General features: G+C 38.1%; 6 protein-coding genes across 6 annotated transcripts; 3 read left to right on the top strand and 3 right to left on the bottom strand.

The window, feature by feature from the left end:
* Window positions 1-1,835: 1,835 nt before the first annotated feature.
* On the top strand, window positions 1,836-7,059 carry LOC135598399 (shaggy-related protein kinase alpha-like). Its single transcript, XM_065092124.1, has 13 exons — window positions 1,836-2,112; window positions 3,556-3,741; window positions 3,867-3,959; window positions 4,209-4,268; window positions 4,479-4,751; window positions 5,155-5,229; window positions 5,523-5,579; window positions 5,669-5,809; window positions 5,900-5,950; window positions 6,060-6,155; window positions 6,262-6,345; window positions 6,451-6,553; window positions 6,663-7,059. Exons 2-13 carry the CDS (start codon window positions 3,628-3,630, stop codon window positions 6,752-6,754), a joined length of 1,239 nt encoding a protein of 412 aa, XP_064948196.1. The 5' UTR covers window positions 1,836-2,112; window positions 3,556-3,627; the 3' UTR covers window positions 6,755-7,059.
* Window positions 7,060-7,816: 757 nt separating this feature from the next.
* Window positions 7,817-10,601, bottom strand: LOC103987219 (uncharacterized). The gene is made up of 3 exons (XM_009405461.3): window positions 10,437-10,601; window positions 10,243-10,314; window positions 7,817-8,093 (listed from the first exon to the last, which is right to left on the bottom strand). Exons 1-3 carry the CDS (start codon window positions 10,578-10,580, stop codon window positions 7,929-7,931), a joined length of 381 nt encoding a protein of 126 aa, XP_009403736.2. The 5' UTR covers window positions 10,581-10,601; the 3' UTR covers window positions 7,817-7,928.
* A 347-nt stretch (window positions 10,602-10,948) lies between these two features.
* Window positions 10,949-17,898, top strand: LOC103987206 (nitrogen regulatory protein P-II homolog). Its single transcript, XM_009405450.3, has 9 exons — window positions 10,949-11,204; window positions 11,307-11,352; window positions 11,452-11,479; window positions 11,555-11,642; window positions 14,746-14,813; window positions 15,393-15,462; window positions 16,993-17,028; window positions 17,302-17,397; window positions 17,605-17,898. Exons 1-8 carry the CDS (start codon window positions 11,006-11,008, stop codon window positions 17,361-17,363), a joined length of 597 nt encoding a protein of 198 aa, XP_009403725.2. The 5' UTR covers window positions 10,949-11,005; the 3' UTR covers window positions 17,364-17,397; window positions 17,605-17,898.
* A 570-nt stretch (window positions 17,899-18,468) lies between these two features.
* Window positions 18,469-19,041, bottom strand: LOC103989529 (uncharacterized). Its single transcript, XM_009408402.3, has one exon. It carries the CDS (start codon window positions 19,039-19,041, stop codon window positions 18,469-18,471), a length of 573 nt encoding a protein of 190 aa, XP_009406677.2.
* A 1,872-nt stretch (window positions 19,042-20,913) lies between these two features.
* On the bottom strand, window positions 20,914-25,635 carry LOC135598400 (DEAD-box ATP-dependent RNA helicase 24-like). The gene is made up of 5 exons (XM_065092125.1): window positions 24,798-25,635; window positions 22,746-23,974; window positions 21,998-22,040; window positions 21,476-21,848; window positions 20,914-21,107 (listed from the first exon to the last, which is right to left on the bottom strand). Exons 1-5 carry the CDS (start codon window positions 25,405-25,407, stop codon window positions 21,056-21,058), a joined length of 2,307 nt encoding a protein of 768 aa, XP_064948197.1. The 5' UTR covers window positions 25,408-25,635; the 3' UTR covers window positions 20,914-21,055.
* A 158-nt stretch (window positions 25,636-25,793) lies between these two features.
* LOC103987191 (calvin cycle protein CP12-1, chloroplastic-like) lies at window positions 25,794-26,446 on the top strand. Its single transcript, XM_009405421.3, has one exon. It carries the CDS (start codon window positions 25,834-25,836, stop codon window positions 26,221-26,223), a length of 390 nt encoding a protein of 129 aa, XP_009403696.1. The 5' UTR covers window positions 25,794-25,833; the 3' UTR covers window positions 26,224-26,446.

A 26,446-nucleotide genomic window follows, 5' to 3' on the forward strand; every position in this document is an offset into this window, starting at 1 on the left:
GAAAGCATCGTCTCGAGGATCAATCGCAACGTCGAATCCGTATGTGACCGACCCTTCCTCGTGTCAAGATCAAACGAAGACGTTGATTTCTTGCACTGTCTCCATGCGCTGCTGCTACTATTTCACCAACCTTCCTCGGATCATGATCAAAGGAAGACGTTGACATCTGTCAAACCACGTTTAACTCGGTCCCTCCTCATACGTTTCATGTTGGATCAAACGATGGCTTCGTGCGAAAGAGTTGGGAACATCTCTTCCATTTGTTGCCACGCTTGCAGATGCATCGCCGCTATCTATCTCTCTTACGCAAACCCAAACAAAAAGCCTTGGGAGGACAAGTCTTCTTTTGCGAGGCGTCACCATCTTCAACAACCCATTCGATTCCTTCCCAAGTCAAGCTTTTCTTTTCTTTTCTTTTATGAGTCTCATGATATTGATATTTTTTTGTGGTGTATAAAATGATGCTTGTTTAGTTTGGCTAAAAAATATATTTGTTATGGTTTTATTATTGATTCTAAAAATACATTATATGATTTAAACCCAAAAAATAGAGAGAGAGAGAGAGAAAGAAAAAACAATGGAAAAACGAAGATATATGTGAAGAAGTCTAATTTGCTATTATTATCATTGACAAATAATACTTACGAGTTTCACTATGTTTGAATCACCATTTAATTATCTAAAAATCGACGTTCGAATTGAATATTATTTATTTTATTCGAATCCAATCCAAACCTCCATTAGGGTGATGGAACACAGGCATTTTCTTCTTTTCAGAAATAAATTCACTCGATTAATTCAACCTAAGGGGAGAGAGAGAGAGAGAGAGAGAGAGAGAGAGAGAGAGAGCAATTCATTATATTTTCACTTGAAACAATTGGATGATTCACTTGAACATGATGGGTATTTGAGTTCCAAATTGAATTATTTGGCTTTCATGAGTTTAATTGGCCTTATACCTCTCATTGTTTTTGTTGTTTCATTAAAAAAAATAAAAAAATTATACGATATTAAATAATTGTCATATAATTATATGATATTAAATAATAGTATTTGGGCAAGGTGAGATGGTTCGAGTACGACGAAAACTAATTGAGTTGAGGATATTGTAACATCCCATTAGTCCCACATCGGAAGTGGGTAATGCGTATGATTGACTTATATGAGTCTGATGAGTATGTTATGTTAATTCTAATTTAAGCATTTTGGTATGTGATTGAAGGATCAATTGACTGGCTCATCAGACTCGGGTTGTGACAATAACATATTCATATGTTTACTTAAATTCGACATCTACCGTTTGTACAATAATACACTAACTATGAAATACCACACGCGTAAAACTATATGAGTGAAAATAAAAAATATTTATATTATATTTTTCTTATTTTTAAATGCCTATTTTGTTTCTTAAAAAGTGTTTGATCCCATTTTTCTTCACTTTGGTTTATTTTAAGAAAAAAAATAAACCACACAAATAGAACTTGGATCCATCACCTTTGAGAGATAAGATAAATATTTTTTTTAAAAAGTATTATTTGAAAAAAAAAAGAAATGATCGATGATGAAAATCTAAAACCCAATATTTTTTCGGTAAATCATCCAAAATTGAGAAATTCAACTCTATAATAACATTTGATTCTAATTATTACATAAAAATAAAACAATTTTAAACTCCTCTTCATTAAAAAAAGGAAATACACTAAAAAAAAAATAGAAAAAATGAGGGCAAATAAGTAATTGAGTCCCCTTAGGGGTATATATGTCATTTCATTCCACTAATTATTATATGGGGAGGCGTGGGATCCAATTTTGGAACGGCCCATCAAAAAGCAGCTCTCTTTTGACTGTTCTCACATCACTCCTCTGACCTCTCTCCACCACCTTTTCCTCTCTTTGCCACCAACAACAAGAAATTAGAGGTGGAAAAATCGTCTACCAAGCAATCGAGAGGCGCATTGGAGACCCCTCGATCTCTGATCCCTATCTGGATCACTAGCGCAGTTCACAACGAGGAGAAGAAGCAGCAGCAGGCAGCGGTCGTCGATCTGCGTCTCCGTGTGCGCGGTGAATTGGGAGGATGATTCCGGGACCGGTTGTTGGTGTCGTAAGGTCTCCTCCGAGCTCCCAAAGTTGCTTTCTTTATCTTGTTTCAGCGGTCGATTAGTGTGGTTCGCGACAAGATCGGTCCATTTCTTGGCTTTTGCCCTCGGATCATGCGTTTTGCTTTCTTGAAATCCTGGGAGCTTGATGCGTTTGTCCTCGAGGGAGAGTTTGGTTGAGATCGTTTCAGTGTGTCGTTTGTTTGCGAATAATTACAGGATTTCTTAAGGGAAACTAGGGATTTTGAATCTCGATTGGACTCTTTGTCATGTAGCTCTAGATCTTCTTTATTCTGAATTGTGAGTTACTCTGCTACTGGGTACGCTTGTTCTTCTTTTCAGGTTGCTGCAAGCATCACATTTTCCTGTCAATCTTTTCGTTTTACTCCTAATTTTAGTTTCTTCCTTGTTAATTTGTTGGGCATCTCTTTTGGAATCATGGAGATTCCTCCCGAACACTTCCACACAATTTTATTTGCTGGATCGGTATACCTTCCTGAAAGATTGGAAATGACTGAGGATGCCACTGAATTAAAGGTTCTCATGAGCTTTAGGTAACACCACTTGGTGTTCATGGCATAGATGCCATTGCGTTTGCTGGTAAATCTCAAATAAGTTGCTGAATATTGCTGGTTGCACACCAGAGGGACGATGTTAATATCAATAATTAAAGTTAGAGTTGCATGAACATGCAGTGAGACAATTATACATGTGATTGTGCACTGACGAGCTATTTATTTATGAGAATGCATCTATGTAAATGGAGACTAGTGGATGATGATTGAATTAGAAATCTAAGCCCTGAAGAGTTTTCCTTTTTGAATAACTATTTACTTAGTAAGTATGTAACTAATTTACATCACGTTTCTGAATTGCTCCATAGGCCACATGTATAAAATGCATTTTTGTTGGTTCATCACGTGATGTGTTTCGGTTGCTAGTAGCATGCTCTTATTTACTATAACTAGTACTGTGATATGCATTAACTACGACATTCATTTAGTTCTACACACCTCTTCATTTTCTGGCAGCTTCCTGATCATACCTATTAAACACTCAAGTTAATGATAAGTTAGAGACGATGAAGATCTTCAATTAGATACAAAGATTGTAAGTGTGGCATGAGACATGGCAGATCAAAATATTAGGATGCACCTCAGGGCACAAGTTCCAAGCAGCAAAGCCTATAAGAATTGGACTTCAAATTCTGTGAATGCATGAAATTTAGAATTTCTTTTTTACAGAATTTATCTACTTCTTGCTCTTTTTTTTGGGGTCTTTTTGTGCAAGTCAATTTAATTGAAATTCCTACAAAATGAAATTTCCTTGAAGTTCATGAATTTGTCTTAATCTTTTCCTCTGTTGCATGAGAACTTTTTCATTGACCAAGAGAGATACCGAGAGGAATAGTTTGTCGGCCTGCCTGCTGACATGTCTTTCGCTTTCTTAACAGGTAAATGAACAACTTAATTTTAATAGTCTTTCTTAAGACAAATTGAAAGGAGGGGATTTCCTATTGAAGTGGATGACTTCAATTAGTGTGGTGCCCTCGATGGGGCTAAGAAACACCAGTGGAACAATTGGTGCTGTGGACAGGTTGCCAGATGAGATGAAAGACATGAAAATAAGGGATGATAAGGTAGATGAGTAACACCAGTTATGCATCTAGTGACTAGTGCTTGTACTTTGTGTCACTATGATAGTAGAATACGGCCAATAAATTAGTTGTTTCACCAAATCAACTAATTTAATGAACTACTGCAGGAAGCTGAAGAAACAGTGGTTGATGGGAATGGCACAGAAACTGGTCATATTATTGTTACAACAATTGGAGGTAGAAATGGTCAGCCAAAACAGGTAAAAACAGCTTTTTTCAATATGCTATAGAAATGTAGGAATGCGTTTTAACCTATTTAGAAGAACTGGATTTTTTATATGAATTATGGAGGAAAGACTAAAAAATTCGATTGGCTCGGTACTATAGATAAATCGGTATCATACATGGTTAACATCTTAGGTTTTCTTCTTTATGCTTCAGCCTTATTTTTCTTGGATGAATGCATTTGCACACTCATTCTCTTAATAATCTGTTCATTTTGATGGCAGACCATAAGCTATATGGCTGAGCGTGTTGTTGGACATGGCTCATTTGGTATAGTATTCCAGGTCAGTTTCTAAACAATTGAGCTTACAAAGTACTTCTGTTTTTATCATCCTGCTTGGATGCCTAATTGCCCATTGTCTGGCTCTATTAGACAACATACAAGTGCACTTATAGATGATTGGTTTTAGCTGCATCTTTTGATAGATTGATCTTACAGTTTTATCTGCAGATGAAATAATATAGTAATCGGCGTTATTCTTTTCTGTTTATAGGCTAAATGTCTTGAGACTGGTGAAACAGTAGCCATAAAGAAGGTTCTGCAAGACAAGAGGTATAAAAACCGTGAATTGCAGACCATGCGCTTTCTTGACCATCCAAATGTCATTTCTATGAAGCATTGTTTTTTCTCAACTACTACGAAGGATGACCTGTACCTGAACTTGGTACTTGAGTATGTTCCAGAGACGGTTCATCATGTTATCAAACACTACAACAAGATGAACCAACGAATGCCTCTACTATATGTGAAACTATACATGTACCAGGTTAGCAGGAGTTTACTGTTGTTGCAACTTCTGTTTATTATTTGTTTTTTGGACCTTTGTTTTGGTTGGTGAATTTTCAACATATGCATTTCATTAAGTTTAAATAGATTCTTAAAAGTTATTATTGTTAAGTCCTCACTGTTCGAATAGTCATATACACCTAATTTTTTGGGGTCACTTTTATGCACGAAAGACTAATTCTTGAAGTAAATATTCTGATATTTGCTGCTGATAGGTGTATCTGTTGGCTCCACAATGCTGCAGGATGGAGATTTCATTTTATGAAAATATAGACAGAACATTCAATCTTACAAGCCAAATAGTTTATTTCTTTTTTTTTTCTCTGAACACTCTTGAAATCTTGTGGTGCACTTTTTCTGATTCTGTTTTGTTACTACAACAGATCTGTAGAGCGTTGGCCTATATTCATGGCAGCATTGGAGTATGCCATAGAGACATAAAGCCCCAGAATCTTCTGGTATATATTCACTCTATTGTATTAATTTAGTATTTATATTTTTTTTCATTTTAAACACCTTATTCCACTAAAGCTAATATAAATGTTGGTTGTTATTCTTACCTTGATAAATTAATTTTTTTATTGATCAATTATAAAGTTACATTTTTGTTTGCTTGAAGTTATTTTGAAATGGTTGGAGATATATGGTGCTTAGTATACAGAGACATTGATGTGGGTTTCATCTGATTTCATTACGAGTTTCATCTCTTATGTCCTAAATCAGTAGTGAACTTACATTTTACTTAAAACAGGTCAACCCACACACTCACCAGCTAAAAATATGTGACTTCGGGAGTGCGAAAGTCTTGGTATATTTTTTTTCTTTTCATCTGTCGAATTGATGTCAATCGATTTAATTCAATAGCATATACATTTAGCTTTTCTTTTGTTTATGCAGGTAAAAGGAGAACCAAATATTTCATATATATGTTCCAGATATTATAGGGCTCCTGAGCTTATATTTGGGGCTACTGAGTATACTACGGCAATCGACATCTGGTCTGCTGGGTGTGTTCTTGCAGAACTTATGCTAGGACAGGTAAACTAACATGGAAGACTTTTTCTGTGGATACTTTCTAGTCCTGCATACATTTCACATGCCAATTTACAATGGTTTGTTATTTGGTAGCCTCTCTTTCCAGGAGAAAGCGGAGTTGACCAACTTGTTGAAATAATAAAGGTAATACAACTGTTAACCCATGCCTCTACTGCTGCCTAAACGATATCTTTGTTTGAGTTTTACCATTTGCTACAGCTGACCTTTTATGATGTGTATTTTTCCAATTCAGGTTCTAGGTACACCCACAAGGGAAGAAATTAAATGCATGAACCCAAATTACAATGAATTCAAATTCCCACAGATAAAGGTTCATCCTTGGCACAAGGTACTATAATAAGTGTTTTCCTATGGTTTCCAACTATAACCTACTCAGGCTATTTGCTTTTACTTATCTGCTATAGAAGTCTTATTATTGTCATCTGTTTGCTCAGATATTCCATAAACAAATGCCTCTTGAAGCTGTGGATCTTGTCTCTAGGCTTTTGCAATACTCCCCAAGCTTGCGATGCACTGCGGTGAGTATAAACTACGGATATTGTGATCATCTTTATATCCTCATTGATATTTTTCATGTTTTTATCCAGCTTGATTATCGTGCGTCTTTGTTTAATTAAATGCAGTTGGAAGCATTAATTCATCCATTCTTTGATGAGCTTCGAAATCAAAGTACCCGCTTACCCAATGGTCGCTTTTTGCCCCCTCTCTTTAATTTCAAGCCTCATGGTAAGTCTTTTGTATGAAGTAGACTTCTGCAGGTCTTATTATCATCATCAAATCTGTTGGCCTAGAAGGAACTTAACGTATTTATTTGATATCCTTTTGTGACAACCAGAGTTGAAGGGTGTGCCAACCGAGATGGTCGCAAAGTTGATTCCAGAGCATGCAAGAAAGCAATGTGTCGGTTTAGGATCACAAGCTGGCTGAAATAAAAATGACCTGCGAATAGCAGATGCCCATTTGCCCCAGGAAAGATATGCACTTGTTATGATTGGTGAACGATGTATACAGCATAAGTGAATGCTGTTTCCTATGGTAATAGAATCCTTGTCCCTTCAAGCAGATAAAGAAGTCTCTGTTCATCTTCCAAAGTCCTAGAAGATCTTTGCCTAACGCCGCACAAAGTCAAATGTGTAACATCTATGCATGTTTAAGATTGCACTGATATGCTTGAACCATGGATCAGAATGTTCTTTTCTGTTCTGCTTCAGTGTGATTACCATATTGATTTATAGTTGGTGAAATGTCTACTGATGCATATATCCGACATTGTTCAGGTCTTTGATTATCCTGCTGGCGATAGCAAACCTTCTGTATAACTTGTAATTTCTTTGTCCTTATCGCTGAAATATAATCGTTGTAGCCATTGTCAAAGACATGCTATGGCAATTCCAATTCTTTAAAAGCATATCCATACTCATTGCAGCTTTTCATGCTCCTCCTGGTTTCAAAAATCTCAATAAAGTTGCCTTTTTTGTGATGCTCTTCCTATTCAGCAGACAAAAAGAAAGTTTTATTTCTGCTCACAGAACACCCCAAAAGACGTGTTCTGAAGATTGAATTCAAGCAACAAGCACTAGCTGATAAATATTAGACAACTTAGACTTGTTTGCTTGGCCAAAAGAAGTAGATTGACAACAAGCATTACCCTTGTTTTGTGTATGTGTTTTTTTCCATCCATGACTGTAGCTAACAGGAAGACTGCTCCCTGTTTTGCCCTGATAACATTTCAGATTACCTGCCTGATTTCTTTTCACTTTTTGGCATCAAGGATTCAGAGTTTAGTTCCTATTCTCTCTTCTTCTTCTTGTCAGATAGTAAAACTTCACACATCAATGTCCATGGAGCATCTGAATACCCATCTCGGTTGTTGCTCATAACCACATTGCAAGTCAGCAGAGGCAAGTTGTAATAGTTCATGATCTCAGACTCATTCAAGTGCCAAAGGTTCGGAAAAAATGGGGCTTGACCACCAAAACATAGATGACAGTTCCGCAATTTCAAACATTTTCATTCAAAAATCTATAAGTATTTTCATGATTACAATGGTTTGAAGCCGAATGCAAAAGTTTATCTGTGAAGTGAAGAAACAGAATCAGCTTCATGCCTGGTCCAGAAGACTGCAAGTGAATTCAGCATTTTTCAGTTCCAGCTTCTCCGCCTTGGAGACAACATCTAAAGAAAGCGGCCTAAAGCTCCGATCTGGGCCATAGAAATGTGGAAAGTAGGTGTCCTCAGCAGCTTCATATATTAACTCCTCACCAAGCTTTAATAGTAAAATAAAACCTGTGAGCTTGTTGAAGCTACAATTCAAGTTGTGTGATGATTTTATCTTATAGGGCAGTATAAAATGGCAGGTAAATATCCATGTACTCAACACAAAATAGTTATGACATTATGATTTACCAATTTTTTGTTGCATATTATAGAAGATAGAAGATGTTAAAACATCATAAGAGACATTGTGAAATGCTATTTAAAAAAGAATTAAATAATAATAATAAAAACAAGATAGGTTTGTGGCATTTGCATGGTACAGTGTTTCAAAATTTGGTTTTAGCATCAACAAATGTAATCTTAGGAATCACTTGATCAAGCTGACCTCCAGATTGCAATGTTAGAGATTGTGAGTACACATATGACAGTGTAAAATTAAATTATCTACAAGACCGTGTAGTAGTTAACTATCTTAAATTTAGTTCCCAAAAGCTAGATGAAAAAGAAAGAGCAATACAGTACAGGAGATCTGCCCAATGCAATGAAGCAGAGTGCAGTGGAATAAGTCCTCCAAGAAAATTACAAACATGTGGATATTCTTTTATCAAAAGTATCCTATGTGGTAATTTGCCTGAGACAAGTAATCATTTCTTTCTAGGCTGTGAATCAGAACTTCAAGGCAGATTTTGATAAAAGGTAATCTGAAGTACCATCAAATGTTTGGGAGATCTGGAGAAAGAATAACTTGAGAATGTTTCGAGAAGGGATGGGATTAGTTGGTATTGGCTGTTGCTGGAGAATATGATTCCAGTGGAATTTGTATTTCTGATGAAAAAAGAAATACTGTAGACATTGAAAACAACAGATTTATCTCAAAGCCACTTACAATTCTGATTTATTGTGTCATGTCAGTTTAGAAGGATGTTCTCTTTTGTTTGGCTTGTCCAGTTCTTTTGTCAGTCTTGCATGCAAGGGAGGGTGTTTGATTGCTGTTTGCTTTCAGCTCATTTGCAGGAAGCTTGCTGGCTTCATGTTTTGTATATATGGCACTCATATGGCAGAAATCGAAAAACTAAAAGTGAATTATATTCAACCTAGAAACTAAAGATTGGTTAATGGATATCAAGTAAACAAACTGCACATGGAAGAAGACAAGATCAAGGTATCCAATAGAATTTTTTTACAGGGAACACATCCAATATGACACAAATTTATATCGGATCACTAGTTCAGGTATCTAAATTAAGTTTCTTATGCTTGTGATCACATAGATTAGATGCTTGAAGGTGCAGTGGAAACTAAAAGCTGCCCATGAGCCAAAAGTTCTTATTATGATGATCAGACCTGAGGATCTAAAACACAAGCACTGGCATCCATGTCATCTTAGATACTTCGATTTAACATAGGACATAGAAGTGTGTTTTTATAACAGAGCTAAAAGTTGGCGATTAAACGTAGTAGTTGTTGCTGTTGTACAAACTCTTCCTCAAATGACGAGTGCATTGAGTTTCTGTACACTTCCAAATGCAGCCTTGCTACATGTTTACTTTAGCATACCATGTGGCAAGTCTCCAAACACAACTTCATAACCATGGTGTAGGAAACAGTACAACCTTTTCAATTATGGCAAAATTCCATTGCATGGCTTCAGCATTCATGGCAGAAAAATTAGTTAAAGTGAACAATGAACAAATGTATACATAATACTTGTAGATGAACCATTTGTCTTAAGAATAGAACAGATGTGCTGCATCTAATCTTTCTAAAAGAGCTAGGATCTCAACCACCCATGTCTATATTCAACAAAATAAACTATTTGCCAAAATTGATCAAAGACAAGGACAAATTCGATTGTCATCGAAAGTGCTCGTGTTCGACTAAATCTATATGTCAATGACCAACAAGTCAGCCAGAAATTACAAGTTCTAAAGACCAACATTTATTTCAAACATCATAGATGATCCATATACCCAATATTCCAACAAAGTAATCGATGGGAAGGCCATATAACACATAACGCATATATGCCCAGACAACAGAAACGTTTTCATCAGAAGGTACTGTAGGTTTTGACAAGCTCTTCACCAAATAATCGGTATTAATCCATCATATGACACAAGCATCCAGGGATTAGGCGAACGATTAAGGTGACCATTATCTTATCACAAAAAGAGTTCGAGTCTTGTGCCCTAACTTACCTTGGCCGCGTCGATTTGGAGTAAGTAAAGGTCCTCCCTACCGCGGAAAAAGTTGTTCAGAACCATCCTCACCTGCCCAAGATTGAAACTTTAAGCAATTTCATACATCAAAAAGATTAACAGCGAAAAGAAAACGAGACGATCAGATCTCTTTGTTTCACTTTCTGCGAATTTTCGGGTCCCGCTGTACCTACCTGATCAAGGTCACTGAGGTGAATACATCCAGTTCTTCGGTCGAGACTTCCGCCCAGAGTGGCGCCCGTCCTCTGCAGCTCCTCCAATTCTCCCGAGGTGCTCACTCTGTAGACGAACCCGTCTTTGGGGACTCTCTTCTCCATTTCTTTGCGCTCTCTTCTCCGTTACCCACAACGACCAAACTACATCAAAACGTGGGATGACGATCAAAACGGATACCCGTTTCACACTTCGATCCGACCCATTTCTCCGGTCGCGGATCCATACAACAGGGTTCAGCCGGCCGATTAGTAGCTTATCGAACTCTTATACTTGATTAAACTGGATCCGATAAACGAGTGTACACGTGTAATCCTTGTAATGTCTTCTTCGCCAGCTTAAAGGAAATCGGATCGACACGTGAAATCCGACAAGGATCCGAAAAAGAAATCACATGGGAGTATATGTGATATTTACGAAGACTATTAACATCGCCTTCATATCATTAAGCTATATATATATATATGGGTATAGTTTTGCGCGCAGTTGTAACGAGGTCTCAGGTTTTCACCTCCGGTCGAGTGAGGAGATGATGGCGACGGCGCTCACTTCTCCGGCAAAATTGAGGGCTTTCGACCCCTTAAGACCTTTTCAGGTCGGCTTCTCCGTCCTGGTTCCCAACCCCAAGTATCCCATTTCATCTTCGAGAGCTTCTCCGATCAACGGAAGGCTCGGAGGCGCGACGATTCGCTCGGTCCGCCCGGTGATTATAGCCCATTCCTCTCCAGGTACATCGCAAAGATGTGTTGTCGCTTGCGACCATGACGAGATTTGCTGGTTACGATGAATTCTTCTTTGTCCCATCTGATTCTTGACTGCGTTTGAAGCAGAATATACTCCGGACGCTAAATTTTACAAGATAGAAGCGATTATGAGGTAAGGTTTTGAGCTTTCTGTTCTCGATCAGGCGTGGAACTGTGTTTCATGGACTCGCTTTAAAAAAATTGTTCTTTGTGTGGTCAAACGGGAGTTCAGGTCATGGAGAGTTCCTCATGTTTCATCGGTAAGATAAAAGAGGAACTCTTGTATGGTTTTGATTGGTTTCAGAGAGCTAGGACTTAATTTTGTCATGACCTAGGGTTTGCTGCAAATGGGAATTCGGGGAGTTACAGTTTCTGACGTTCGAGGTTTTGGGGCACAAGGTGGCTCAACAGAGAGGCATGGTGGTATGTTCCTGTTCAGTGCTGCGGTCTGGTTTATCGTTGGTTTGACATGACAGTCATTCTGTCAATTCAGCTTGTTGGTTTCGGTTGTTTTGATCGAATATGTGCATTCTAGTATTCTTGTTTTGGTCATTTGCTTTGACTATGCAGTCGAAGGGTAGTTGCTCACCAGACATATTGCTAATATGTGCAAGACTAAAATTTCTTTTATTTCAACTCTGCTTACTGCTTGTATTTCTTTGTCCAGTCAAATAGATTCCTGACTGGTCTGGATCTCTGCTTTTGGATGTATTCTGTTATACTATCTTAATATCATACTTCTGTTTCACCAACTGATTGATTGGTACTTAAAGATGTACGAAATCTGGATCTTGTTGATGTCTAACTCCTAGTCTACCAGAAATTTCAAGTAATAAAATCTCCTACTAAAGTACTTGGATGTGTATCTATCATTGGCTGAAAAGAAATTCTTGTATGTTATTCTTGTTATGCAACATCTGGAATTAGTCTTTATGGTTCTTTTTAAACTACTATTGCAAAAGAACAATTGTTGTCACCCTGAAAATGATCTGCTTTCTTGCTGACAAAATGAGTCAAAGAGCCTGCTTAGTTAGCATATTTGAGTTAAACCAAGTCCATTAGTTAACTTAGTTTAATCAATAGTTACCTGATGGAGTTAAGACCAAATTTAGTGGATGGACAAATGGTAATATTATGGAATGCCCAACAACATAGTGGTGGAACACATAGCAACATCATAGATAGTTCATCAAACATGGTGGAACACTTTCTTACACGATAAGGTGAGATATGTCAGGATACCTCAGCACAGGAAATATTTTAGGAAATTATAGTGTCAATTTATTAAAAGGCCTCCTGGCTTTACGGCCTTTACCAATAGGGATCCTGCATGTCCATAAGAATGCGACTCTTATCTTTGTATCACATTTTGTGGAATTTTACATAGTTTCTTTTCTGTTATAACAATAGCATAAAAGTAGAAGTTAGCCTTAGTCTTAGGCTCTTAGCCTTGGTATCATCCATAGTTTTCTAATCTGAGCCTCAGGCAAATAGAGTGAAGACTCATTGCTGGAGTTTCTTCCTCTTTGCTGGATTATTTGATAGCTCCACAATGATAGCTGTTCACTTGGCAAGCAATTAAAGAAGCTATAGTGATGGTTTGGTAGGCTGATTGGCATTCCAACAAGCAAGAATGTGGTTATTGGAGTGAACAACAGAGGCACATTAAAAACAGGCAAAAGACTGATAAGTTAGATTCATCATTAGAAGAGGAATGAAGATAGAAATGGATGAATTGAATAGCCTTTCCTTGCTTACATATTCTCCATTTCCTTCTAACTCATAATTTATGCATAGGCTGTGTGGTTTCATTATCCATCTGTTGTTCTCTCCGTTTTGTTCGGTAGCATCTCAGTGGCCTCAATCTATGCTGGAGGTCCATTTTAATTGATCCTGTATTTGGGTTTGCGCCAAATAGATGGGATCCACATGGAAATTTGATGGTAGTATTTCCTAGAAGTTTAAGCTATTAGGTTATAAGACAATACTTCTTTTCTAATATGATGCATATACTTTTTTTCTCTTATTGTCTTGTATATCCTTTTTTTTCTCTTATTGTTATAAGACAATACTTCTTTTTTCTCTCTTATTGTCTTGTATATTTTTTTTTAACAAGATGGAGAGATCGATGAAGATACTATTCATAAAGTAAAAATACGATGATTAAAATAATGAGGGATATCAAGAGTCTTGTATGATTATCAGATACCTTCGAAATTTAAAAAAAAATTATAAGCTAGTTGTGAGACCAACAATGTTTTATGGATCTAAGTGTTAAGCAGTTAAGAAACAATATATACAAAAAGTATGTGTTGTCAAGATGAGAATTTTGAGTTGGATATATAGAGTTACTAGGAAAGATAAATTTTATTTTTTTAATTCGTGAACAACTAAGTATCGTTTTGATGGAGGATAAGATAAGAGAAAATCATTTAAGATGATATGAGCTTGTGCTTAGGAGACATCCAAATGTGGTGGTATTTAAGATGGTATGAGCATATGCTTAGGAGACATCCAGATGTGATAGTCAGAATAGGCGCAATGATTAATGTTAGTGATACGAGGAGAAGTAGAGGAAGACAAAAAAACATCGTAATAGAAACTATAAATAAATATTTAAGTACTCTAAACTTAACTAAACATATGATTTTTTATAAATCTCAATGGTGTCAAGAGATTCATATGGCCAATTCTAAATAGTTGGGACTTTCGGTTTTCCTGTTGTTGTCTTGTATATCCTTTTTTTCTAATTTTTTAATTAAAATTCTGAAATTGGATCAAAACTGTGAAGCTAACACCAACTGCTGCAACTGATATTCTTCGCTCACAACTGGAAAAGAAACCCAAATAAATTTTGTGGCCTTGCAAACAGGCACAGTCTTAGAAGCATATGGTTGGTTCCATTCATGACAAGATTGAGCTTCTACCTCATGAATTTCAGCAGCATTAAATGAAATATTGACATATTATTGATAAATTATAATCATCAAGTATAAGCTGTAGGATTTTTAATTCTTTTATATTGAGGCAAACAGGGGTTTCACATTCTATCCTGTCCCTTCCTTTAATCTAATATTTATTATACTTCACAATCTTGCAAGCAGCCTAGATATAGAACAACATGTAGCATATCAGTATGTGATAAAGATTAAAAAACCTCATTCATGTTCTTAATGAACATCATGAGGATTTATGAAAAAAGAAGGTGAATTGGAATGCAACAAAGTTATTTAATATGATTTCCTAAAGTTCAATGTTGTTTAGTGTAAAGATCGGTAGTCCTGTAAGAGCTGCTGTTTGTTGTCTGCTTGTTTTATTATCGAGCTTTAGAAAGAGCTATCTATTGTGTGTAATATATGTAATTCTTGAATCTTCTGTTGATTTGGTTATGGATTATTTAACATGAAGCAAGAATTGAATTCTTTCTAAAAACTTTGCTTATATATGCTATTGTACTTACTGGGAAAGCTTAATATTTAAGCATGTGCCTGTTCCTGGTAATAAATTTGTTGCTCTGAATTTTCAGGTTCTGAGTTTTCAGAAAACAGCTTCATAGCTAAAGTTAAAATGGAGATAGTGGTGTGCAAAGATCAGGTAGATAAGTAGGTTAGACATGTATCCTTTTTTGTTGTTGATTATGAGATCAAGATGAAATATGATGACACTTATGATAATTTTCCATATCTAGGGTGCTACATCTTATAATCTGTAGCCATGAGTAGATATGATCACTTTCTGACTGCAATTTATGCAGTACATATAAAAAGGATGAGAAAAACAACAACTATGGAACTATTATGCATGTATCTTTACAATGAAAATGACATGCTTTTATTGGCTGAAATGCCTTGAACACTTGGGTTAACATGAGAATAATGAGTTTTCAATTTTTGTGGTTGATGCCATAGAGATTTAGTTGAACTACATGATAATAATGTGATTTCAGAACTTGGTGATGTTTGGAACATAAATTCGGTTGAACCTGCCTGTGTCAAACCATAACTGCATAGTAGTTGGTAGAAGATTTAAAATTATTCTTGTTCTCTAATGGAGAGATGTTTAAAATCATTTAGATATTTTTTTTATCATGCGACCTCTTCTATATTTCGTATTTAATGATGTTATTTATTCCAATTAATTACTATTGCTCTTTATAATATGGTGATGGCATAGGTTGAAGCTGTACTTGAGAAAATAATTGAAGAAACAAGAACAGGAGAAATTGGTGATGGCAAGATTTTCTGTAAGATTAATTTCTCTGTTGTAGTTTAATTCTGATAATCGTGGGTTTCTTTATCTTATATATGATATACAATCCTTTGAGTTATTATATATGAGGGAAATTAGGGTCCACTATGGTTAAGTGTGCTAATTTCATGTTGTGAATTGATTTGTGACTGGCTGGCACATCACACATCCAGGGTGGGATCAGGAGTGGTATGCTTCCGGATTTGTGGTGACTCATGTTAAGTTGTTCACCGAGTCATGTTGTGCAGCAGTTCTTTTTTGCAAAACTACCTGGATAATTCTCATCATCTGCTAGTAGTTCCTTAGTTATCTCAGCCCCCAGGGATAGATGAAGTACTTGGTTGTTAGGATTCTTTTTCAGTGAGCACTATAGATGCTTCAGATATGGAATCAGTGGAGAATGTAGTTATGTAGTTTTTATCGGAAGTTTTAAATAATCTTCATGAACTAGCACCATTTAGATCTGTCTACTTCATTTATTTTTGCTATAGACAATTTGCTACTTCAACTACTTAACATAAAGTTGAAGTAGCAAATTGTCTACTTGCTTGTACAGAAAACTTGCTTTATTGAAATTGAGTTGCCTCATGTAAAAGAACTTTATGTAATCTTCTTGAAACATGGGAAGTGAAATTGAGTTTCCTTAACTTCTGTTACTTCAACTGCCTTGCAAATCTTCTTGCTTATACAAAAAACTTACTTTATTGAAATTGAGTTGCCTCATGTATTCTGGATGCCAAAAGTTGTTTTTTCCTTAACTTGGTCTTAATAATGCTCATGTTTCAATTCTAGTCCATATACTGTGTGAATAGACCTTCTTTGTGCTGAGTTCCTTTCATAATTGTTTTCTTCTAACTCATAAGAAAATGATTTTAAATTTCAAGCTGGATCTGTTCTTAGATTGTTCAGTTTGCATTGTTGTTAAGGCATGTATACTATGATTGTCTATTTGACACATCATATCTATTCATTACTGCAAACAGGTAAGTATTGACATAACTTTTAAAGGACATGAAACTTGGAACCCGGAATTTATAAGTTTTAAAAGAAACCAACATTTTTCTATTATTCTTTGGTGATTTAATTGGAGATTTATTTAATGCTGATTTAGATTTAACTTAAAATTTTCAGAAAATTCATATGGGAAGGGTTCTTAGCTAGATGTTGTGACTTGTAACTTCAAAAGTGACCATTCATAATAAATTTTAGTATGTCATTATGTAACAGAAATGATTTTTCAGCGACTTGTTATGACACATAATTATACTGGAATTTGTTGTATCACCATGAAATTTAACTTGCCGAATTTGCATAGACCTTCTCAGCAAATTAAAGATAACTTAAAGTTGATAACTTCAGGATGAAATCTGAACATTGTGCATTGCATCTGTTTGAACTTTGATTTCTTTAATCTGTGAAATTTAATCTCATTGTCAGTGTCATTATTTATAAGATTGGTTTTCAATAGTTACAATTTGAATTTTTTCTCCAGTAAAAACTTCTGATGAGATTTCATCTTTTTCAGTGGTACCTGTTGCGGACATAATAAGGATTCGTACTGGTAGGACATGCAAAAAGCATTGCTCTACTTTTTTTACGTGCTACTCATTTATTTTCGAGTTAATGCAGCTCAAATTTGGCCTTTGTAAAGGAAAAAAATCACCCAAGGGATGCTCATAGCTTATCTTACCTCTTCTTCATGCGTATTTTTATGTTTTCTGACTGATTATTTAACTTCTCATTATCAAAAATGTCATAAAATGCTTATCCCATTCAATCTAAATTACTAATACATAAAGTTAATATTCTCTCCTATTTGGTCTCTAATCGTCAGGTGAGCGTGGAGAGAAGGCTGAAAGAATGGATGGTGGACTAGTAGACATGATACCTACTTGACAATTTTATGTTATTGAAAGATTATGAAGGAATGGTAAGATAACAAGTCAGAGCATGATTTTTCTGTTATGATTTTTGTCATCATTCATTAATTTTCAATATTAAATGAATAGGAAAATATAAAAATTGTAAAAAAAGAGGAAAATTTCATGCATCTGCTTTTGAGATTTATGTTGTATCATAGGATCATATCTTGAACCTTCAGGGATTGCCATTTGTTGTAGTAAAATGTATTTGGCAGGTTATGCACTTTGATCGAGGAGCCAATTCATCAGATGCTGAAGATACAAGGCTGCAATTGCATTTTTGCTACTTTGCAGTGAGCTCAACATGGACATCAGTTTTCTTTGAGTTCATCTTTTCCCTTTAAACTAGTGCCACTTGGAATTAATTAGATATGCATTTGTTTATGCTTTCTGAAAGTAACATGCTTGATTAATGGAGAGCTTATTACCATGCATGTTTAAGACAAAAGGGGACCAAATTATATCTTCAAGATGAGTATGCAAGGGATGGTATATCTGTTATATCAACATATTTGTTATATCCATGCAATAAAATGTCATGTTCCTTTCATGTTTTGTTATATCAACATATTTGTTGTGTGTGGGGATACATGTCATGTATCCATATCCAGTTATAATAGCTTCCATGAATGGTTACTTGGAAGAATGTAATGGTGCCAATTAGGTAATTGGAATCTAATTTGGTGTTAGTTTGGCCCAAAAAACAATGAGAAATTTTGATGATTTAATGTTGAGAAACACAATTTTTAATATGTTTTTGTAATTATTCAACTTGGTCATTCTCTCTCTGCCAAGGCTTAGCCTCAGGAAATCATTAGTATTAGATTAATTGGAATTATATTCAATTAAAACTTTTTGCATCTTATATGTGCATGTGGTCTACTGATCCACAAGCATCAGCTTACTGATCATCCAATAACAGTCACCAACAAAAACTTGGGATAGGGAGATATTATAAACTAAGAGAGAGAGAGAGAGAGAGAGAGAGAGAGAGGTAGATTTATGATGCATTTATTCCAGTAGAACGATTCAGTAGGAAAGCAGACAAAACATCGGACAGAAGTTAGCCACAACCACAGCTAGTTGGCCAACAGCTTCTCACCAATGAGATAGGAAACATAAGCATCAGTAGCAGCATAAACAATCTGATCATGGCTCAGATGCTTTGCAGTCCAGTCACTGCAAGTCACACTTGCAGGCTTATCGATAGATATCTCCACAACAGAACGAGAGAGATCCACCAGACTTTGTCCGGCATTCGGACCATACTTCTTTGCAGCAAGAGGAGCAAGCTCCACCACGTTATGAACTCCCCAGCCGTAGTCCTCCCTAAGCTTCTGAGCATCTGAGGTGATGCCAACTCCAACGAAATCCACTGTTGGGTCTGCAAGGAAGCCCGCCAACGATACTGGAACGTAGTCCAAGTGATGCAGCTGAACGATGAGACACTGAGTGCCACTGCAGAGCTGGAGCAGTGCGGCCTTGCCATTACGGTCGGAAGAGAGCCACTCGACGTCAAAGCCTACGACAAGCTTAGAGTAGCCGCTGGCAGACCTCAGAGTAGGTAATTGAGCTAGCACAGTGGAAGCCACGCATGTGACGGTGACCGTCACATAGGAACCAGCAATGTGAGCTCGCACTGTGGAGGTCATGATACGATAGCCTTGGAGAAGAAGAAGAAGAAGAAGAAGAAGAAGAAGAAGACAACTTTTGATCGATGACAACATGAAAGATTCGGGGGGTACTTATAGGGAGCCCATCCATGTCGTTTCCAAGGTGGAGGAGTGGAATGACGAGATTTGGAAGAAGCCGACGAGTCGTGTTAACTGGAGGATAGACATTACGGTGGCTTGGGAACTCTACGCACCATGAATGCAACCTGAATGATCCTGTCGATAAAGCTCATGACATTGCAGGGTATGAACATTGGAAAGCAGATGAAACCGTGATAACGCAGTGGAAACTGTAATGACCCATCTATTATAATGAAATTATATATCTTAATTGTATAATCACCATAGCTAATATTTATCGATCTTATTAACTATTTGGGTTAATTACCTTTTACCTATTATACCCGGATCTTATTAGTATTGTGGTTCATGTACTTAAAAATTTATATTGGGAAGAGTTACTATGGTTGAAGACCACTCGATCGAAGAAAAGGTGACGATGAGACTCTCATGAAGACGGGGAGACCGTCGAGATGCTCAGGGCATCGTTGTTGTCCCGCTTGGCTCTTGGCATAGCGAGAGAGATCATAGTCGAGATGCTTAAGGAGTGATTGTCGTCTTGCTTGATTCCTGGTGTAGCGAGAGCGACCATTGCTGGGATGCTTAAGGCATGGTTGTCATCGTCGTTGCCACCAAGGTTATCCTCCTTGCAGTCGGCAACCCAACACACCGATTTGACAGCCAAGTAGAAAGGACGAGGCCCAGCGCTTGTTGACGAAAGGGGGAGAGCTTCTATAGTGATTTGATGCTATGCATCCACTTCCACAATAGCATGAGCTGGGCCACCTAGAAGAGGATGAAGGTGGCGAGCTTCAATTGCGAGATGGTGAGCTATGGGAGCGACATCACGTAAGGGGTCAATTGGAGGGAAGTCGAGAGAAGGAGGATGCCTTGGTCATCGATCCAAGTCTCGCTGTCGAAACCAACCGTAGGCAACGAGTGTGAGAACAAGGACGATGTGGGTGAGGTGGCATGGGCGAGGATCGAGAATGGGATGCCATGGTAGATGCTGAGTTGCCTCGCTACGAGGAGGGGGCTGCACTGACCCTAAGCATCCCGATGACGTAACAAGACGCGAACCAAGAGGCAAGGCAACTAGGCCTCCCCCTCTTTATGAGAGCCTTCGCCTTCTCGATCTCACCGACACCTCCATGGAGGTTATCTTTGACTATGCGGTCTCCAACCCTATCCAACTTCTCTTCGTGACCGACAACACACTCACCAAGTTGCTCACCGTAAAAAATAAAAAAAATAATTTTATCTTTTTATCTATGAAAAAAAATAATTGACGAAAAAAAACATGCTGTATTTTTCATCAATATAACTGACGACGTTATAAGATAAATAAGATTATTTATTTCACTTTTAAAATTATAAAAATCTCAATATAATTTTTTTAAACACAAAAACCACAATCTAAGTACATGAACTGCAATTAACCCTCACACATAATGGTAATCGTGTCATTCACAATTTTCACTTGGTCGAATCTTATTAAAACAAAAAAAAAGACCCCGTCAAAAGTTAATTGCTACTTTTATACTCTTGTAGTATTAATATGCCACGGTTCAAAACATGCAACAACGACGATACGTCTGATTCTATATGAGGAAACTCCAATATCACTAATGCTTTCAAAGATTTGTAGGAACGAGCCAGAGAATTTTGTACCACCCATAAAGCACGGAATGCAATCACAGAGCAGGCACTTTCAAATGTCAGGATAATGTTTCAACTGATGTAGTATTGGGTCTGCACATTACCAGCACATGCAGAAAGAAATGCAGTATATGGCTGAAAAATTAATCTTGATAATTGCAGAAGCAAGTACATTTAAACGCATTAGGTATCAATTAATCATGCCATCGCATGACCAGATTAACAATTTACAGCACGATGTTTACCGTTACATTGGAAAATTTTAAACAAAAGCTCAATTATCCCACCCGGAAGGCCGCTTTCTTTCTCTGGGTCTATCTCGAGAACTGCAATCAAGAAAAACAACCGATCAAAAAGAATCGATATATAATACACAGGAGCAAAAAAGTTATTTTCTGAAGTGCATAATCGGAACCCTTAACCATGGTATAAATCTTAAAAGGCCGACATTTCAAATTTCATTTACCAACTTTCAGCCGCTCTAAATTCTACTGGGTGAAATTTCCTAGAAGGTTTTTAATTGTGAAGCAGGAAGTGGAGGAACAATATCACGAAACTGGAAATATCAACTCCTCGAATCATCATAGTGCACCAAAAGTAAAACAATTAAAGTCAAGATTATCATGATTTTGCAGTTTGGTAGATGTGTAAATGCATCCTTAAAAATAAATTAAATCAATTTCTGGAGGCTAACCTTTCAGAGCCTTTCTGATTCCCATTCACTATTCTGCTTCCTTCATCGCCAAAGGCAGGAACGGCAACTGACTGTGCTTTAAATGCCTCTCCACCAATTGAACCGCCAGAAACAAAGCCCCGTAAAGCTGGTTTTGTGCTAGAGGATATAGGAACCTTAGAATTAGAAGAGGCAGCAACAAAATTGCTTTTGAATTGTGCCATCATTCCGGTTTTCAATGAATTGACAGCAGCTGACCGACTCTGAACAGAATGAGATGGTGCTGCATTTGCTGACTCAGGATTGTAACCAATGCCAAGTCCATAATCAACACCACGCACACCTCGCCCACTTCCGCTGCCACCTTTTCCTCTGCCTGCCCCTCTCTTTCCACCTGAGAAAAGGTTACTTAAAATTACTGAAAGTTATGCCAAAAAAATGTTTAATATACTAGAAATCATGTAAAAGTAACAAGCATGGAAACAATAAAAATATGGACTTTCTACTCCTTGGAATCACATGCAGTAATCTATATACACATACCAGATCCTTTTCTTGCATCACGTTTGGCCCTGAACCTCCCATCCTGAATTCAATTGAAACCTCAATGAACATATTTTGCAAAAAAAAAAAAAAAGATCTAACTTGACGTAACACCTTACACGCATATACTTGTTCTCGAGAACAAAAGGTTACATGCCTTCAAAAGAAAAAATGAATCAAAGGATACAGCTAGGTTAATATTTCTAAAAAGAATCAGATAGGAAAATCAAACAGCAACACCTTCAAGAAACAAGATGGATGGAAGAAAATTCACATCTGTTTAGGTTCAGAATTTGAGTTTTTAGCTGATTAGTTGATGCGTTATAAAACAAATGACATGCAGAATAAATACTCAACAGTGTTCTAAGTGCACACCCACCGACTACAAACTGTATTTTGTGTCAGCATGCAATTATATTTTATAGAATTAATGTTGGCTTGGGTTTAGCTGGGGAACAAAAAAAGCCGGCATCAGGTTTCATTGTTTAAATAAAAAATCTACTTGAATTTAGTTTGTGATGACCTGGTCGAGTTAGTTTTGAACAAAAGCACAACTTCAGGTTTGATTGTTTGGACTAGGACAGGGTGCATCCAGAGTTACGATGAGTTAGGACAGTCCTTCGACCTGACCCAGCATGCCAAGATGCAGAATTTTACAGAACATGTGCAAATTTGAGGATCCAGTACATGCTCCTATGTTAATTAATCGAAGTCCATAAACGATAAATCAAAATTTTTAAAGGCATACCTTCATAGCAAGATCCATCAACTCTGTAGGGACATCTTGACCAGCAGCAATCAAGCTGTTGACTAATTCACCTGCAAAACGTCCTTCCTTTTGTGTGATAAGTGTGTATGCGGTCCCATCTTTATCCCCAGCACGGCCTGTTCTACCAATCCGATGGACATGCATATCCATATCTCTAGCAATATCAAAGTTAACAACCGATTTAATTGACTTTATGTCAAGTCCACGGGCAGCCACGTCAGTTGCAACAAGGACATGATAAATGCCTGATTTGAACTTTTGTAAAATGTCCATGCGGGAGGCCTGGTCCTTATCCCCATGAAGTGCTGCAACTTTAAATCCTTTCTGAATCAACTGACCTTCAATCTCATCCACTGTAGTCTTCTTCGAGGCAAATACAAGAACATCCCCATCATCAACCATTCCAGGTAGCCTCTCAAGAAGCCAAGGCATCTTCTCAGCATCAGAAGGAATCACATTAACAACTTGAGTAATGTCCTCATTGGCCATTCCCACCTCACCAACTGTAACCCTTGAAGGATCGGAGAGAATTTCTCTTGCTAAACGTTCAACTTTGTACGGCATAGTCGCCGAGAAAAGTAAAGTCTGTCGATCTGGTCTAATTTGACCAACAATAGATCGTATCTGTGGCTCAAAGCCAAGATCAAACATCCGATCAGCTTCATCTAGTACAAGATAAGTTGCCCTAACCATTGTAACAGCCTTCATCTTCAGCAAGTCTATCAGTCTCCCCGGGGTGGCAACAACTATTTCACAACCTGCCTTAAGTTCTTTGAACTGATCAAGTTTGGACACTCCACCATACACAGCAGCAACACATATTCCGTAAGGTTTGGCAAACTTCTTAGTTTCTAGAAATATTTGATGTGCTAACTCCCTTGTAGGAGCACATATTACGCCTATAGGACCCTCGCCTTTGTCAAGTTCAGGCTGATCCAGAATATGGACAATCATAGGAAGAACAAAAGCAGCAGTTTTACCAGAACCTGTTTTTGCAATGCCAATAATGTCTATACCAGAAAGTACAATGGGCAGAGCCTGACATTGTATTGTTGTTGGCTTCTCATAGCCCTGCTTTGTTATCGCACCCATTAATGCAGTAGGAAACCCACAATCTTCGAAGAGTTTGATTGGCTTCGGCACATCAAAACCTGAGACACGTATAGCTAAACTTTTCCGATATTCGGTGACATCTTGATCACTCATTCCTATAAAAAAAAAGATATTAAATACATGATTTAGAGTATCTTTACTATACACTAGCTCTTACATAGTGCCTTGAAAGACAATACTAAGTTAACAATTACATAGCTGATAAGACCTCCTTCTTAGCTTTGGAAACTGCTGCAGACAAGTCTTTGAAACAAGACCAATACACGATGATTTAACTAAAAGCAACAAAAATGCTAAAGTGTTTAAGACTTTAAATCTACACCTTATGAGGATTAATGATGGAATAATCATATTACAGCAGACAATCATAAAATTTATAACCATATGAAGTGACGCTGCTCAAGAGAGGTGGATTTAACTGACAACTAACCTCATGTGAAAGAAATACTTAGTGAAACAAGGAAGAGTCATGTACTTTAAATAGAAAAAAAAGAAAACATTTTAATATTATTTAAAAGAATGAGCGGCAGAGACCAAACTACTAGTATTACTTCTCATCATAATGTTATTTTCAACATATCTCAGCATCTCAGACAGTTTGATAAAAGCTGAGGATCTTAAGTACATTCTCCAGAACATCAAAATCAAGTTTCATATTGTTTCAGTATCAAAAGTCTATCCTTAGCAGACAGTTTGGTTAGTATATCTCATTCCATGAATCATGTTAAGTTTCAAACACCCATAAAGCCTCATGTTTCAACCTAAATCTTATAGTATAGTAAAAACTCTAATAACAAGCAGCCATAGGCATCCATTAGCACAACAGAAAATAACATTACAATTCACCCCGAAAAGTGATACTACCATAATTGACCTTAACTCGGTCATCAAGAACAGCAGAAAAGCTACAAACTTTACCTGATATTGACGGTTTCTCCTCGTAAAAGTCCTTGTTAAAAGGCTCATAGTCTATATTGCTATGGTCCAGTGCCGGAATCGGCTCAATCTTCCTCTTATCCACGACAATGGGATTGTCATCCGAGTCATACTCAATCATCCCTGCATCCACCGCCTTCGCTGCCGCATACACCTCCTCGTCCGACTCATACCCAGCGTGAAGAACCTCCGATGCCAGAGTCAATCCTGCGTCCTTCTTCGACCGCAAGAAGCTCTCGACGGGATCATCATCGTCCTCCTCGTTGTACTTATCGCCCTTATCCTTGGGCTTCGCGGAGCCCGGCGGAGGCGCGCGGATCTCCTCCTGAATGCCCTCCATGAATGCGTCGAGGGGGTCGATCTCGCCGTCTCCGTCGCCGGCGCCATCGCCTCCGTTAGGGGGCGACTGGTCGGGGGCGTCAGACTGGTCGTACTCAATGTTGTCGAGGTCAGCGTCCTCGTGGTTGTCGTGTCCACCGACACGGGACGAAGGGGGGACGTAGAGACGCTGCGGTGCCGACGCGCGCTCGAAGTTGTAGGTGGCGGGGCGGTTGATGCCGAACCCCTCGAAGCCAAACTTCCTCTTCGACATGTCTGTCGCGAGATCGTGGAGAGGTAGAATCGAATGACTGGGGCTTGAGTCGAACTCCGGTAAATGGAGGGCGAGGTGGAGAAGCCCTAATTAGAGTTGGCGTTTGGGATCGAGAAGAAAGCTAACGAAAGCGAGAACAGAAAGAGCGCAGAGGCGGCGAGCGGAGAGGCCACCGACCAATTAGACCGGTTAAGGATTGGGTTAATTGGTCTAGTCGAACCGTAAACTCCTTGAGACTGGCTAATGCATCAATATGAAGCGATGATAAATTAAGAGATCATATTACATATCTAATTTTTGGCATACGTGGTACAATCCCATTGGCTGTTAGAGGATAAGGATTGTGTGTCCTCCCTGGCTTCTCAGACCAATTAAGAAATCTCCCTTATCACCATCACTGTTAGTGTAGTCACGGAGAGATTAGCCATGGCGACGGCACCCGCCGGTGTGAGCACCTCCGCCCGAGGCGTCGTCTCCTCGAAGGCGGAGCTCCCAAAACCACAGCTGTCTAAAGGGATGCTCCGCCTTCCATGGGCCAGCCGCCGCCGAGCGTCCTCCCGCCGGCTGGTGCTGGTGGCAAGCTCGCCGTCCACGCCGCCGAACATATCGGAGAAGGTGGTGGAGAGCATCAAGAAAGCGGAGGAGACGTGCGCGGAGGACGCGGCGAGCGGGGAGTGCGCCGCGGCGTGGGACGAGGTTGAGGAGCTGAGCGCGGCGGCCAGCCACGCCAGGGACAAGCTCAAGACCAGCGATCCCCTGGAGGAGTACTGCAAGGACAACCCTGAGACCGACGAGTGCCGCACCTACGAGGACTAGAAGCTGAACAGATGAAGTAGCAACGAACACAGCGCAGAAAGATGAGGTGATTGTTCCTTTGTTGACCTCAGAATCTAAGTCAAGGTTTGATGGTTTGCGTGTGCAGTAGGCTGGTGTTGCATGATGGCTTGTTTAAGGACCCTCAGGTGTTTGATGAAGTGTCAAAATAAGCAGTGTCTAATAGAACTCATTTCTTGCTCTTCAGTTCATAAGCCTTTCTTTA

The sequence above is a fragment of the Musa acuminata genome, chromosome BXJ2-1 (assembly GCF_036884655.1).
Source record: "Musa acuminata AAA Group cultivar baxijiao chromosome BXJ2-1, Cavendish_Baxijiao_AAA, whole genome shotgun sequence".
In the NCBI taxonomy this organism is placed as follows: Eukaryota; Viridiplantae; Streptophyta; class Magnoliopsida; order Zingiberales; family Musaceae; genus Musa; species Musa acuminata.